Consider the following 13,571-nt stretch of genomic DNA (forward strand, 5'->3'; position numbering starts at 1 on the left):
CCCCAGCTACCTACTAACCTCATCCCACCTCCTTGACCTGTCCGTCTTCGCCAGACTGACCTATCCCCTCCCTACCTCCCCACCTATACTCTCTCCACCTATCTTCTTTACTCTCCATCTTCGGTCCGCCTCCCCCTCTCTCCCTATTTATTCCAGCTCCCTCTCCCCATCCCCCTCTCTGATGAAGGGTCTAGGCCCGAAACGTCAGCTTTTGTGCTCCTGAGATGCTGCTTGGCCTGCTGTGTTCATCCAGCCTCACATTTGATTACCAATCACATGATCTGATATTTTACTATTTGCATTCCCCATGAGTAATTACTCAGAAATATTGTAGGTCTGAATCTTTTATTATGGATTACACAAAAATAAAATATGTAAGCATAGTATCATGTTCATTTCTTGAAATAGTAAATTGAAATTTTTAAAGTTTTTAATTAATGTGTTCAAATATGTTCTGGTAAAACTCTGGAGTAGATGGGGCTTGAACCCAAGCATAGGGACACTAACACTGCACCAGATGAACCCTCACATTGGAATTATACAGTTGATTTATTATGCAATATGTTGACTAATATACAAGGTTTCTGGCAATTCACTACAAAATTTAAATAGTTCTCTTGGTACTTTTTTGTCTTATTATGTATTAAAATATTTGTCTCAGCATTCTGTGAGTTGTGCTTTGTCATATTAAATACTTGACTTAGTGATTTATATACTGTTGAACAGTTGTGTATTTAGAAACACCAATTAATTATCATTGTTTGTCGACACTTGACAAACAAAATAATTATAAACTATTTACAGTACACAATCAGATAACACTCCAGTCAAACCTCCTAATGCAATACAAAGCTCTTGGAAAGTTCATAAATAACAGAAAAGACTTTTTTTAAAATCCCTTGACAGCCAGATGGGCAAAGACAACATCTTTATTATTGAACCATACTGAACCATCAGGTCCTAGATTAGATTTTGCTCTCTGTTAACTTAGCTGATTTCTGTTCTAGAACAGTCCACGTTTTATTATTCCTGTAAATGTAGAAAAGAAAATAAATCATTTAAGGGTCTTCAGCCTGATCATTTTCCAGAGATCCTTGACCTTGATGTGAACAGATATTTCCTGAAATTGTTTATTGGCACCAGCGTAAAAAGTTACTAAGCTGAGCAAAAAAAAAGTAAATTGAAACACTTCTTAAAAATTTCTTCGGCATTACTGCTTTAGCATTAATTTTATTTTGACCTAAAATGTACAACTGGTTACAGTTATTTGCATTTATAACCCTGTCATAATCTTGTTAATTTGTTTGCACTAAACATTATGTTATCTGTCAGCTAGGGTAGTTTAAACAATGAGATAGCAACCAATTAGATCTCCCAGTGAGCTAGAGTCAAGTCAACGAATCTGTCTATTTACTCTGGCAGAGTATTCTTTCAATATGGATTTTGCTGCAATTATTTACTCATTGTTTCTGCTGGTGGGGAGAGATTGTCTGGGAGTGTAAATTCTCAAGTGAAAACACAAATAAGCAAATTTTGGGTCTGTTATGTTAGAACAAGTGAAATGACGCCTACAAGTTACTAATAAATACTTTTAAATAAGATTTCCAATGTAATCTGTTCACTCAGATCATGCACACTTTAATGTGATTTTGTTTCTATATTCATAGAAGTCGATCATGTGCATAACAGGAAATGTTTTAGTTCAATTGTCATGTACTTACAAATCATTCTGACAGAATCTAAAAGTGGCTTCTCAACAAGTTGAGCTATCCAAGTGTGCTGCTCAGTTTTCCAGAACTGTCCACCTCTTATCCAACCTATCCAGAGATGTTATCACACACCACTAGGTGGGACCTGAACCTGGGCCTCTTTACCACTTCACCACAAGAGAACCCATTATCCACTTAACAAGAGCTGGACTGATATCCTTCATCTTTTCTTCATTCATTATGAAGCTATTAATCTACTAAGACACACAAAACAATAACACAGGCAGGACCTGATTGGCCAGGCCTAACAAAATCTTACATTTAATTCATCCACCAAAAAGAACATGAATTAATCAGAAATGTTACTCCCTGCTACTAAAATAAGCAAGACGTCAGTAATTAGAAACTGGTTTCTACAAGTATAAAAATGGCCCAAGTGAAGGGGAGATAAAGCTTGGTATGGGCTTCCCACCATGAAATAGTCCACTCACACACCAGCAAGTCATTTGAGTGAGATATCAGAGATGCGCTTGCCATTAGAATTCAAGAAAGGATGAAGAAGATTCCAGGACAAAGAAGGTCTCCAAGCTTGGAGAATATTATCTGTAATCCATTATATGCAGGTCCCAGTGTATTGCCTGTGTATTATTTCATTGAAGAGAATGTGTTAGATTCTATTTGGAACAATGAGAAATTCTTTTTCAGTTACTCGCTGAGTGGTCGTGAAACAAAATCACAACTCTATGCATCTATTGACCGATAGTCCACTGAACAATACCATTAACTTGGACCAGAAACTAAGTCAGAAATCATACAACTCCAGGTTATAGTTTAACAGATTTATTTGGAAGCACACAAGTTTTCAGAGTGCAGCCCTTTCGTCAGATGCAGTATGATAGCAGAACACACAGACTCAAAGTTTGTATGCAGAGAGACCAAGGGCAGAGGTGATCAAAAAGATCATCCAAGTAGTGTGAGTAGAGTATCAGATGATAGTTCACTGCAGGTGACCAAAAGAGCACTTTTCAATTGACTGGACTATCATCAAGCACATGGAAATGCATTGTTGTAATCAAACTCTCCAAATAGGAAAAGAGAAGCACTTCTGTGCAGGAGCTGAATTTGTGTTGTGTTTTGAAGCTGTATTTGAGTAGAAGCAGAAGACAGGTGCAATCTGCTTAAGAGCTTATTCTCAGAGGTGTTTGAAAACATGCCTTCCAGCCAATCTGACATTCTAAGAGTCAGAGAGTCATGGAGATGTACAGCATGGAGACAGACCCTTTGGCTCAACTCATCCATGCCGACCAGATATCCTAAATAAATCTAGTCCCATTTGCCAGCATTTGGCTCTTATCCCTCTAAACCCTTCCTACTCACATACCCATCCAGATGCCTTTAAAATGGTGTATTTGTACCAGCCTCCACCAGTTGCTCTGGCAGCTCATTCCATACATGCACCTGCCTTTGCATGAAAAAGTTGCCCCTTAGGTCCCTGCTAAATCTTTCCTCTGTCACCTTAAAGCTATGCCATCTAGGTTTAGGATCTCCTGGGGGAAATGGCCTTGTCTATTTACCATTTTCATGTCCCTCATGATTTTACAAACCTCTGAAGGTCATCCCTCAGCCCCCAATACTGCAGGAAAATAGCCCCAGCCTATTCAGAGATAGTAGGAACTGCAGATGCTGGAGAATCTGAGATAACAAGGTGTAGAGCTGGATGAACACAGCAGGCCAAGCAGCATCAGAGGAGCAGGAAAACTGATGTTTCAGGCCTAGACCCTTCTTCAGAAAAACATGAAGAAGGATCCAGACCAGAAACATCAGCCTTCCTGCTCCTCTAACACTGCTTGGCCTTGTGTTCATCCAGCTCTACACCTTGTTATCCCAGTCTATTCAGTCTGTCTTCAGAGCTCAAACCACCCCTAACCCTGGTAACATCCTTGTAAATCTTTTCTGAGCCCTTTCTGGTTTCAAGACATCATTCCTAAAGTAGGCAGACTTGCACCCAGTTTCCAGAACTCTCCAAACCAATGTCCCGTACAGCCTCAACATGACCTTCTTGTGTTCAAGTCTTTAGGGACAAAAAAAAAGTTGCTGGAAAAGCTCAGTAGGTCTGGCAGCATCTGGGAAGGCAAAAGACAGAGTCAATGTTTCAGTTCTGGTGACCATCTGTTCTGAGGAAGGGTCATGGGACCCGAAATGTAAAATCTGTTTTGTGTTTCTCCTCACATGCTGCCAGACCTGCTGAGCTTTTCCAGCAACTTTGTTTTGTTCTTGATTTGCAGCATCCTCTATTCTTTCGGTTTTTATTGAAGTCTTTTGTCTTTTCTTTCAACAAGTAAGCTTTTATTTGAAATTATATTATTTGCCTATTATGCGCTACCAAGATCGGCTAGTAATGGTACCCGAAAGGAAACGTTGCTATGGAAGTAGCACACTTGAAGCAAATCTATTAACAGGCACTAAAATGGTTAAATATTCTGCGTTTCCGATAGGTAAGATTATCCATTGTGTTCAACTTTTTAGTCAGCTGCCACCAGGTTCTTTTCGATCGTTACTTGCTTATGTGAGTGTAAACAAACTTAATTCAGACCCTCATTTTTCTCGTGCGAAAGTAAATATAAAAAGCACAGTGCGATGGGTCCGCCTTAAGAGCTTGGCTAAGATGAAATGTTTCTATTAATTTGGCGCCATCAATTTGGCATTCCCGGCGCTACAGCGAGTGAAAAACAATCTCGCAAATAAATTTCCACAAGCCGACGTGTGTTTTGGCACCTGACTGCGTGAAGTGCTCTGGGACTCGAACATTGGACATGTAAAATATGCTGCAAGGGAATTGCTCGGTCTGCAAGTGAAATCCACCTATTCGGCAGTTTCTGTGAGGCTTTCATTCGTTTTTTTTAACAAAATCATTATCATCTAGACTCACATCCCGTTAGTTCAAGCTCTGTAAAGCTACAAGGGACGCAGTTGTTCAAGACTTCAGATGGTTGTTTTTCAATGCAGTTACTGAGGGTGAACTCGGCCAGGTATGCTTTACTTAGCTTACTTGTCATATTTTGACTTTAACGACAATCAACCTATGAACTAAGTACTGTGCGTGCTTTTTACTGATCCTCATCATTCTGATCTGATTTACCATTTTGTTGGATGCGTACATTATGACGAAGATGCACTGCAAGTAAATTGCCTAGGCTTCTCTAAATGCATTCAGCAAACCGGCAACCTCTGCCACCTGGAAGGATAATAAAACTAATAAAACAAACGAACACTGCGGACGCCGAAGACCTAAATGCAAAAATAAGTTGCTGCAAAAACTCAGCATTTTTGGAGAGAAAGCAGAAAGATCTTCTCGAGAAGGGCCACTGGATTCGAAACACCACACATCCACGGATACTGCCTGACTCACCCAGAAGGACACAGCCAGGAGAGGTACAGGAGCACCACTGCGTGCAAGTTCCCCGCCCGTCATCCTGACTTGGTACATCTCACAATTCACTCACTGTAACTGGGCCCAAAACCCAGGCGCTCTCGTCCTAATAGCAGCACCGGTGTCCTTACTCACCCTAAGGACTGCAGCAATTCACCAAAGCGGCTCAATACCACCTACTCCAGGCCGATTAACGATGGGCAATTTTAAAAAAAGCTGGCCTGTAACCAGCGACGCACACATCCTGTGAATGAAGCTTAACAATACCCTATATACATAAACATTTTAAAGCTTAAAGAATGTTTGAACTGACATGAAATGTTAGTAAACAAGAAAGTTGTTTTGAGTTCTCTGACCAGGGTGAAGCTCTGTCTTGCATGTTTTTGTAATGGCCCTTGGCAGATTGTGTACCTACCGAGCAGCTGCACTGGGCACACTGGTTCGGGTGCCGAGACAGAAATAGTCCCTCAGCCACGAACATCTCTCCATGCTGATAGCTGGTGCCGTTGTATTCACAGGATTTCCCAACGATTTTAGCAGCTGCTGGAATATGATGCTCTTCTGCGTTGGAGAGGGGAGGAAATGGCATTTAAAAATAGCAAAATGTCCACAGAAAGTGGAGTGTGAATACCAGTGAATGCACACTTCACGTTATCAACTGAGTTCGGAATTTTTCTAAATAATTGACCTGCACATTGCACCAGAGGTATCTCTGTGTTAAAAGACATGATAGAACCTGCATTTATATAGCACTTTCCGTGATTAGGTTGGACCAGAGTGTTTTACAGCCAATGGATTACTTTTGAGGTTTGGACACGGTTGTAATACTTACTTTACAATAAGCTTACACCAATACAAAGTTTACACTTACGAATCGCTAAGTACAATCTCTATTTACTTGACGCACCCTCGAGCAGCTATAGTTAATCCATCAGTTTTTGTTTTCTCGCCAACTGCTATCTCACAGGCTGGGATAGATCTCGAGAAGAACGCTGAGCACATTGCTGATATTTATAAAGGATAACATCTACGCACAAATCGTGCATAAGTCTCTGGGTGGGGGGAGGAGGCTTGTTATTTTTGGGGGGTTGCGGGAGCAGGATGAGGCGCTGCAATAAACAGAATTCGCCACCAGTCGTTGCAATGCGTTGAAGATGGGGCGGACAGTAGGTGACTGGAGAAGTTCGTACTTGTTCGTCCGCTGCACGGTCCGCTGCGCAGTTGTTAAAAGTAGCGGCAGAGATATGGGGATGGAGCGAATGTGTTTCTAATCAGGCGAGTTAGGAGAAGCCAAAACGATTGATGTGTGACGTGCGTTAAGCTAGCTCTTGGGGTCAGATCCACACATGGATACCAAGATACTGTCCCCGACAACTAAATATAGACATCAAAAATAGTACATTTAAACACATCCACACTCCCCTAAAAAACGAGAGCACTATAAAATCAACATTTATTCTACTTAATTCGCTTTCTGACGGTTTTACTAGCTTTGGATGAAGATTTAAACGGGGGTTGATTTCACAGCATGTGTTATTCTGGATTCAGTGGTCACGCTATTCTTTTCATGTGTTACATTAAAAACAGTTCAGATTTACAGATCAGAGGATACAATACAAAGAGGCCATTGGGTCCGTTATGCCTCTACTCTTCGGGAAAGCTCCCATTCCTCTGATCATGCTTTGGAATGTCATTATTGAATCTACTTCTGCTCCCCATTCCAACTGAGCATTCTGGACCAGGGCAACTGGATATGTAAAATAAATCATTTATCTCCTCTAATTCTTCTATTACCTTAGATCTGTGTCTTGCTGACCTTACTAACTCCAGCAAAAGTTTCTCTTAGGTTTCTCTGTCAAAATCATTTATTAACGACCTCTAGCAAGGGCAGCACAGTGGCTCAGTGGTTAGCACTGCTGCCTAACAGTGCCAGGGATCAAGGTTCACTTCCACCCTTGGGTGACTGTCTCTGTGGGTTTCCACCAGGTTCCTCTACAGTCCAAGGATGTGCACCTTGGGTGGATTAGCCATGCTAAACTATCCATAGCATCTAGGGATGTGCAGGCTAGGTGAATTAGCCAAAGGGAATACAGGGATAGGGTAGGTGGAATGCTCTTCATAGGGTTGATATGGACTCAATGGGCCAAATAACCTGCTTCCACATTGTAGGGATTCTAAACCTTCTCTGCTTTCAGGAGAGCAGCTTCTCCAAGCATCCAAAGCCCTTAGTTCTCAGTAACATCCCCAATCCTGCATCTTTTCCAATTTTGTATATATATTTTGTTGTCCCTAAACTTGTATAAAGCTTATGTAATATTCAGCAGTATTTGTTGGAAAGTCAATTATCACACCTTGTACACAACTCTCAACTGACCGCTATGTCAAAGAATTCAGTTAAGTTTATCAAAAATGATTTGCCTTTAACAAATCTGTGCTGACTTGCATTTATATACTGACAATTTCCTAAATGTCATTTTCCCCACACCAACAAGATTTTACTCCAAGGCCTGGAATTGTTGAATTGATCAACCCTTATTTTTTGAACATGTGTGTCACATTTGAAATCTTGCAATCCTCTAGGTCTTTTACCAAATCTAGGAATGATTGGAAGATTGTGGCTGGAATCTCCATTTCTACCTTTAACCAGTAAGTTGACACGATTACTTTTCTATTTTGATTGCTGCCATTCTTTTATAAAAATTAATTCTATCCACTATGTATACTACCGTCCACCTTCACGGCTGCAGTGACAGCATCCTGTATTCATTTAATACCCCAGTCATGCCCTCTGCATCACCAGAAGAACTCCTTTTCATCTCTTACTTGGCCATACCTTGTCTTTGACTGCATTTTTACTATTCTTACATGTACAAAACATATCTGGACTCCTTTTTTGTGACACTTCCTCTTTGCCCATCTTATAATTCTATCCTAGACCTACTTTTTTTGCTCTTTTGTCTACTTGAATGTGTATTTATTTATTTTTTTTCTGGCAATCACAGATATGTCACAAACTTTTTTTGATTACTTCATTTTTGACCCTGTATTCTTAATCATCCATGGAGCTCTGCTTTTGGCTGTTATTCCTGTTCCTCTTGTCAGCTTAGGCCTATTCTGACCTCAAAAATACAGTCATTCTCATGAAGGGTAATTGTCAGCCTGAAATATTAACTCTAGTTCTCTCTCCACAGATACTGCCTGATCCAGTGAGTAATTCCAACATTTTCTGACTTTATTTCAAATTTCCAGCACCTACAGTATTTTGCATCAGTCCCAGACATTTCTTCCTTGAAAGCTTCCCATTGTTCATACTGTTCTGCATTCATACTGTTCTGCATAAGAAAGCTTGACTCTATCAAACATGGGCTAAATTGTTGGAATCGTATCTGTAGTACACATGTCAAGAAATCTTCCTGCTCTTAGAATGTTAACAGCTCATCAAATCTGTGCCTAGCCTCTGAAAGAGCAACTCAACTAATCCCACATGCCCTCTTTCTCTATGTAATCCTGCAAATTCTTTCTTCTTCATTTTTTTTTCTCCAGTCCCAGTCTGAAAGACTGATTGATTGAATCTGCCTTTTCAGTCTCATTGTATACTAAATAAATCCATTACATTTGTCTCCAGTAGAGAAGAGGGCGTTGTTACTGTAGCAGTACAGTGGGAGGTAGTGTTATACTGAAGAGGTATTCCAGATCCTAATCACTTGCTACATCAATAAAACTTTCCTCATGCTGCCTTTGATTCTTTTGTCAATAACCTTGGGTGCACTCTGTTCTTGCATCTTTCATCAATAGGAACAGTTTCTTCCTATCTTCGCTGGCCTAACATCTCATTATCTTAAACATCTCTATCAAATTGCCTCTTTATGTTCTCAAAGGAATGCACCCCAGCTTCTTCAGTTTATGAATGTAACAGAAGTCCTTCAAGTCTGAGACCATTCTGACTAAAAGTTTCTGCATCCCGTCCAAAGCATTCAGATGCTTTCTAAAGTTCAGTGCACAGAATTGGGTAAAAATACTCAGATTTGGCCAAACCAGTGTTTTATAAAAGTTTATCAAAAACTCCTAATGTTTGTACTGTGTGCCTCTACTTATAAAGCCGAGGACCACATATGTATTTTAAACCAGTTTCAATGATTTCTGCACGTTTTCTCAGGTTTCTCCATTCCTACATCCCTTGAGAATTATACCTGTTATTTTGCACTATCTTTCCTTGTTCTTCCTACCACTCCTCACTTCTCTGCATTAAATTTAATCTGTTCTGTGTCACCAGCTTCTTTGCATCAATTTGAAGTATTTTTCTCCTTACATTATTAACCTGTGACTATTCTAATCTATATTGGAATAATTAAAGCCCTCCATTACTACAAAATAGTTCTTGCATCTTTCAGTAATTTGATACTTGGATTCTCCATTCAGTAGCATAATAGATCTTCTATTCTTCTTCAATTGCAATCAAATAAATTCTGCCTTAGATTCCTCAAATGTGCCACCTCTCTACATTGGCTGTAATAGTTTCTTAATGCCACCCTTTTTATTCCAACCTATATCTTGTATCCACTAATAGAAAGTTCCCTATCTTATTCCATACTCTGAGCTTTGTCTCTATCATTGTCACAGCCCGACACAGTGTCATGTACCTGCAGTTCAACAACCATATTTACATGGTACATGTAGTTACACACGTGCGAATAAATTAAATATCATGCTGTGGCTCCCTGTCACTTTGATTGACAGGTTGGAGTGATAGGGATAGCCTGCCCAAGGAAAGAGTAATCTAACCTGCAGTCAGAGTAGAAGCAGGTTTTCTGTCCCTCAGGGACTGGAAGTCAACCTTAGAGGCTGAAATCTAATTAGACCAGTAGAGCAGTGGAAACACTGCTAGCACTGCACTTGATGATGAGGCAATCGTACTGGATAAGAGATTTGAAAGTGTTTGGAAGTGACTGAGGGGTTTGGGTCGCATTTTGTGAGGCAATGAGGAGACGGCAACCCACAGGGTGTGGGTTACAACTTGGGAACTCTCTGATGAGGCAAGTTAAAGCAGTACCGCCCTTCCATGCCTGCCAAACTGGCCATTTGGTGTGGGCTTCATTTATGGCCAGTGATGCGGCAGTAGGGTTAGGACAAGGCTCTTAAGTTGGCACCAGTTTCCCACTTAGGGTCTTATTTAGCAACCGGTAAACTAACCACTCAATGCCACTCACACCACTGGTATAATCAGCAGGGACAAAGGGGTAGGGAGTAAACAGTGGTTGGGCTACGCACTGTATTTAGCATGCTGACTCAAACTCACATAAGATCATGCCGTCTAAATCCAAGAGCAAGAACACAAGGGAAGGATCTAGATAGGCCATATGGTCTGTTCTGCTAGCTCTGTCATTCAACGTGATCATAGCTGATCTTAGACCTCAACTCCACTTTCCTGCCCACTCTATAATCCCTTTATTCCCGAGGCAGTCCACCATGCCCAGATTATTTTCCTGTGACATTGTCTCTTTTGATGAAGAATGTTCTGAAGAATTTTAATTTTTACCTGAGTGAAGCAATATTGCAAAACATTTCTGGCTATACAGCACATTATTAATGATTAATATATTATATAAGATTTAATGAAGATTCAGAAGTATTTTGCACTCTAGATAGGTAGCATACTATGTATTGTCAAGCTTCACAATTCTCGCTCAGAGACATGAAAATCATGACTATTTAGTACCTACAATGTCCTTAAAATAAATTATTGCATTTGCCCGCACCACAAATCACCAAAAGAATTTATGCTAATTAACATTGTATGGGTCTCAAAAGTCACAAGCCTGGATAGTGTAGTATGTAACATTTATGGATATTTTTTGAGGTTACCATTTGGACACATTGCTTCTCTACCACGTGATTAAAAATACAATTTAAATCTTTAAATTAAATCATCTTCAACATTCTGCTACAAAGATAAAATTCATATCTTTTGTAGGAGTATGCATAGATATGCTGAGTCTGTTTTCAGAGTGAGCCAGAATGTGGAATTATTTTGAAAAGTTACAGCAGGAGCTTTCAGTTATTTTGCCTCTACTTTACCACCACTTCATTATTTCCAAAGGAGCTATTAAGCTTTATCGTGTCATCTGAAAACATATAATAGGTCTTTATAATTGTTAATTTCAAAAGAGGTTGTTAATTTAGGTTGTTCATGGACACCAGAAATGTGCACATGTTTGCCACCATGAGAATAAACATACCAACCTATTATCCCCTTCACGACTTGTCATGTTTCACCATCTATCCTCAGAACTGGGCCAGAAAACTTTGGAAACACCAGGAATTGTTTTAAATGTAAAGCCAATAAGAGTTTTATTTTCAAAAAATGCTGGAACATAAGATACTAAATATAAGATGGGGAAATTACATCCAACAAGCTCACACTGTCTTTTTGTGTCTTCACATTAGGGTTGATGTTACATATTTTTCAACCATGCAGTGTTAATCTCCTCAATCCGTGGTGCTATATTCTAACACAATATAGACAGCTATGGCTACTCTAAAAGAAAAAAAAGCAATATAAAAAGCCTTGTAATAATATATAAATTTGACTCTTTTAAAAATTTTGATCTGTGATATCAATGATGTTTTCTTACGTGAAAATTTTGCAGTACTTCTTTGTATTCTTGATTACCCATACATACTGTTGCAGAATGACTTGTATGGTTTTCATATTTGTTCTGTCATATGTACTGTCATATGTTTATAAGCCTATGCATCTTTTTAAAGTATTTGAGAACTTTTCTTGCCATCAAATTGCACCATTATTCAGAATATAAATTGGTAGTCAGAAAATTATGCAAGAGCATGCACCTGAAGTATGAACTCTGTTTCCGTCTCTACAAATGCTACTATACTGCTGAATACTTCCAGCATTTTCTGTTTATCTTACAGTTTCAGCATCTTAGAATTCTGGTACACCTATTTATCCAATCAGACTAAATGAGCAGTGAAGAGTCAGAATCGGAAAATGTAATTTAGATTAGTGCATTCAATAGCAAATGAGGAACAGAAAATAATCTACAGGGAGGAAAAGGAGGATTATATTAAGAGATTTTTTAAAGAGTTCCTAAAATTAATTGAATTTGAAGTAATGATATTTTATACCTGTAAAATTACTTTTCTGCTAGTGTTTAGCTACGACTTAACAGGATTTTAACAGAATTTAATTCTGGTCTAAAATGCCATTATTTCAACATCATATCACCCAAGACATTTGTATGGCAAGCCAGTGTGGTGAGAGACTGTTTTGCAAGGCATACACAGGAGCTTGTAATATAACCAGCAACTTCTGGATTTTCACATTTAATTTTCTACATGTGCTTGCTAGAAATTGTTCCTCAGCCTATATGTAAAAACAGGGAGCACTTTTAAACAGATTAAAAAAATCTGTGCCAATTGTAATTACCTCAATTCTGAAGCAATTTTGAGCTATGAATACAACAATGCAAACTCATTCAAAATAAGGTCAGAGAAACAATTGACATAAGTGACTTCAGTGCATCAGTTTGTGCTGGACTTGATCACAGGCACTAGGAGATGAAAGACTAATGTCCGCCAGTTACATCCAGTGAAACCAGTTTATCTTTACATACTTGTCAATATGTAGATGTATAACTGTTTTTGGAAAGCAATGCAGGATGTATCTGTGATGTATATCTCCTGATAGATTAACTAAATAATTGTAAAATGGATATGTAACACTGATAATTTGTTTCAGTGCAAAAATATTATCCTAAAAGAATAAAGAACAATCTGCCAGCAATGATTTTCATCCTTTGATAGCTGGGTGCACCAGGCACAATTCTTATCTTTGCACTTCCAGCTGCAAGTAATAGGGATAGTGAATGGGTAGTTTGCAAAGTGATGTTCTACATGTGGTTTGGTGACTCTTCTGGTAGAGATGAATTAAATGATATCTTGGTCAGAAGGCAGTATTCATTCTTTAAATTACCTCTCACAGCCCTACTGAATGTTATTCTATAGCAATATTTTTCTACATTAGTTTAAGTAATGTTCAGTCTTGACATGATCATATTTCCTTGTGGCTGTCTACTTATCTGTTCAAAACACTGTATCCTGTGTCTTTTATTAAAGTTAAGGAAGTAAAATTCAGCTTTTTAAAATCCTGACAATCTTTCATAGACAGCTATAACTTTCAGCAGTTTTATAACAATGGAGAAGTTTAGTAAAGAGGTGTTTCATATGTGTGTATGGTGCAATTAAGTTACATTTCACTAGTCCATACATTTTATATATGCCATATTTCACACTGACCTATACATACTAACACCTACCAGGCTGCAGATTAGACCTTGTCTATCTGGTGTCAAAATGAAACAAAAATTGAATTGTTCAATGCATGAATATGGTAGCTAATTATTTGTACCTTTTCA

The 13,571-nt window shown here is 38.9% G+C and overlaps 1 protein-coding gene across 3 annotated transcripts in view; it reads right to left on the reverse strand.

Annotated features, from left to right (window-relative positions):
- The window catches only part of chrdl2 (chordin-like 2), a 49,705-nt gene that overhangs the window by 31,030 nt on the left and 5,104 nt on the right, over positions 1-13,571 (reverse strand). For all 3 annotated transcript variants that reach the window (XM_048544997.1, XM_048544996.2, XM_048544998.2), the window contains exon 5: positions 5,555-5,700. In XM_048544997.1, the coding sequence (XP_048400954.1) occupies positions 5,555-5,700 (146 nt within the window). The remainder of the gene's footprint in view (positions 1-5,554; positions 5,701-13,571) is intronic.

This window comes from Stegostoma tigrinum, chromosome 15 (assembly GCF_030684315.1).
Source record: "Stegostoma tigrinum isolate sSteTig4 chromosome 15, sSteTig4.hap1, whole genome shotgun sequence".
Taxonomy (NCBI): domain Eukaryota; kingdom Metazoa; phylum Chordata; class Chondrichthyes; order Orectolobiformes; family Stegostomatidae; genus Stegostoma; species Stegostoma tigrinum.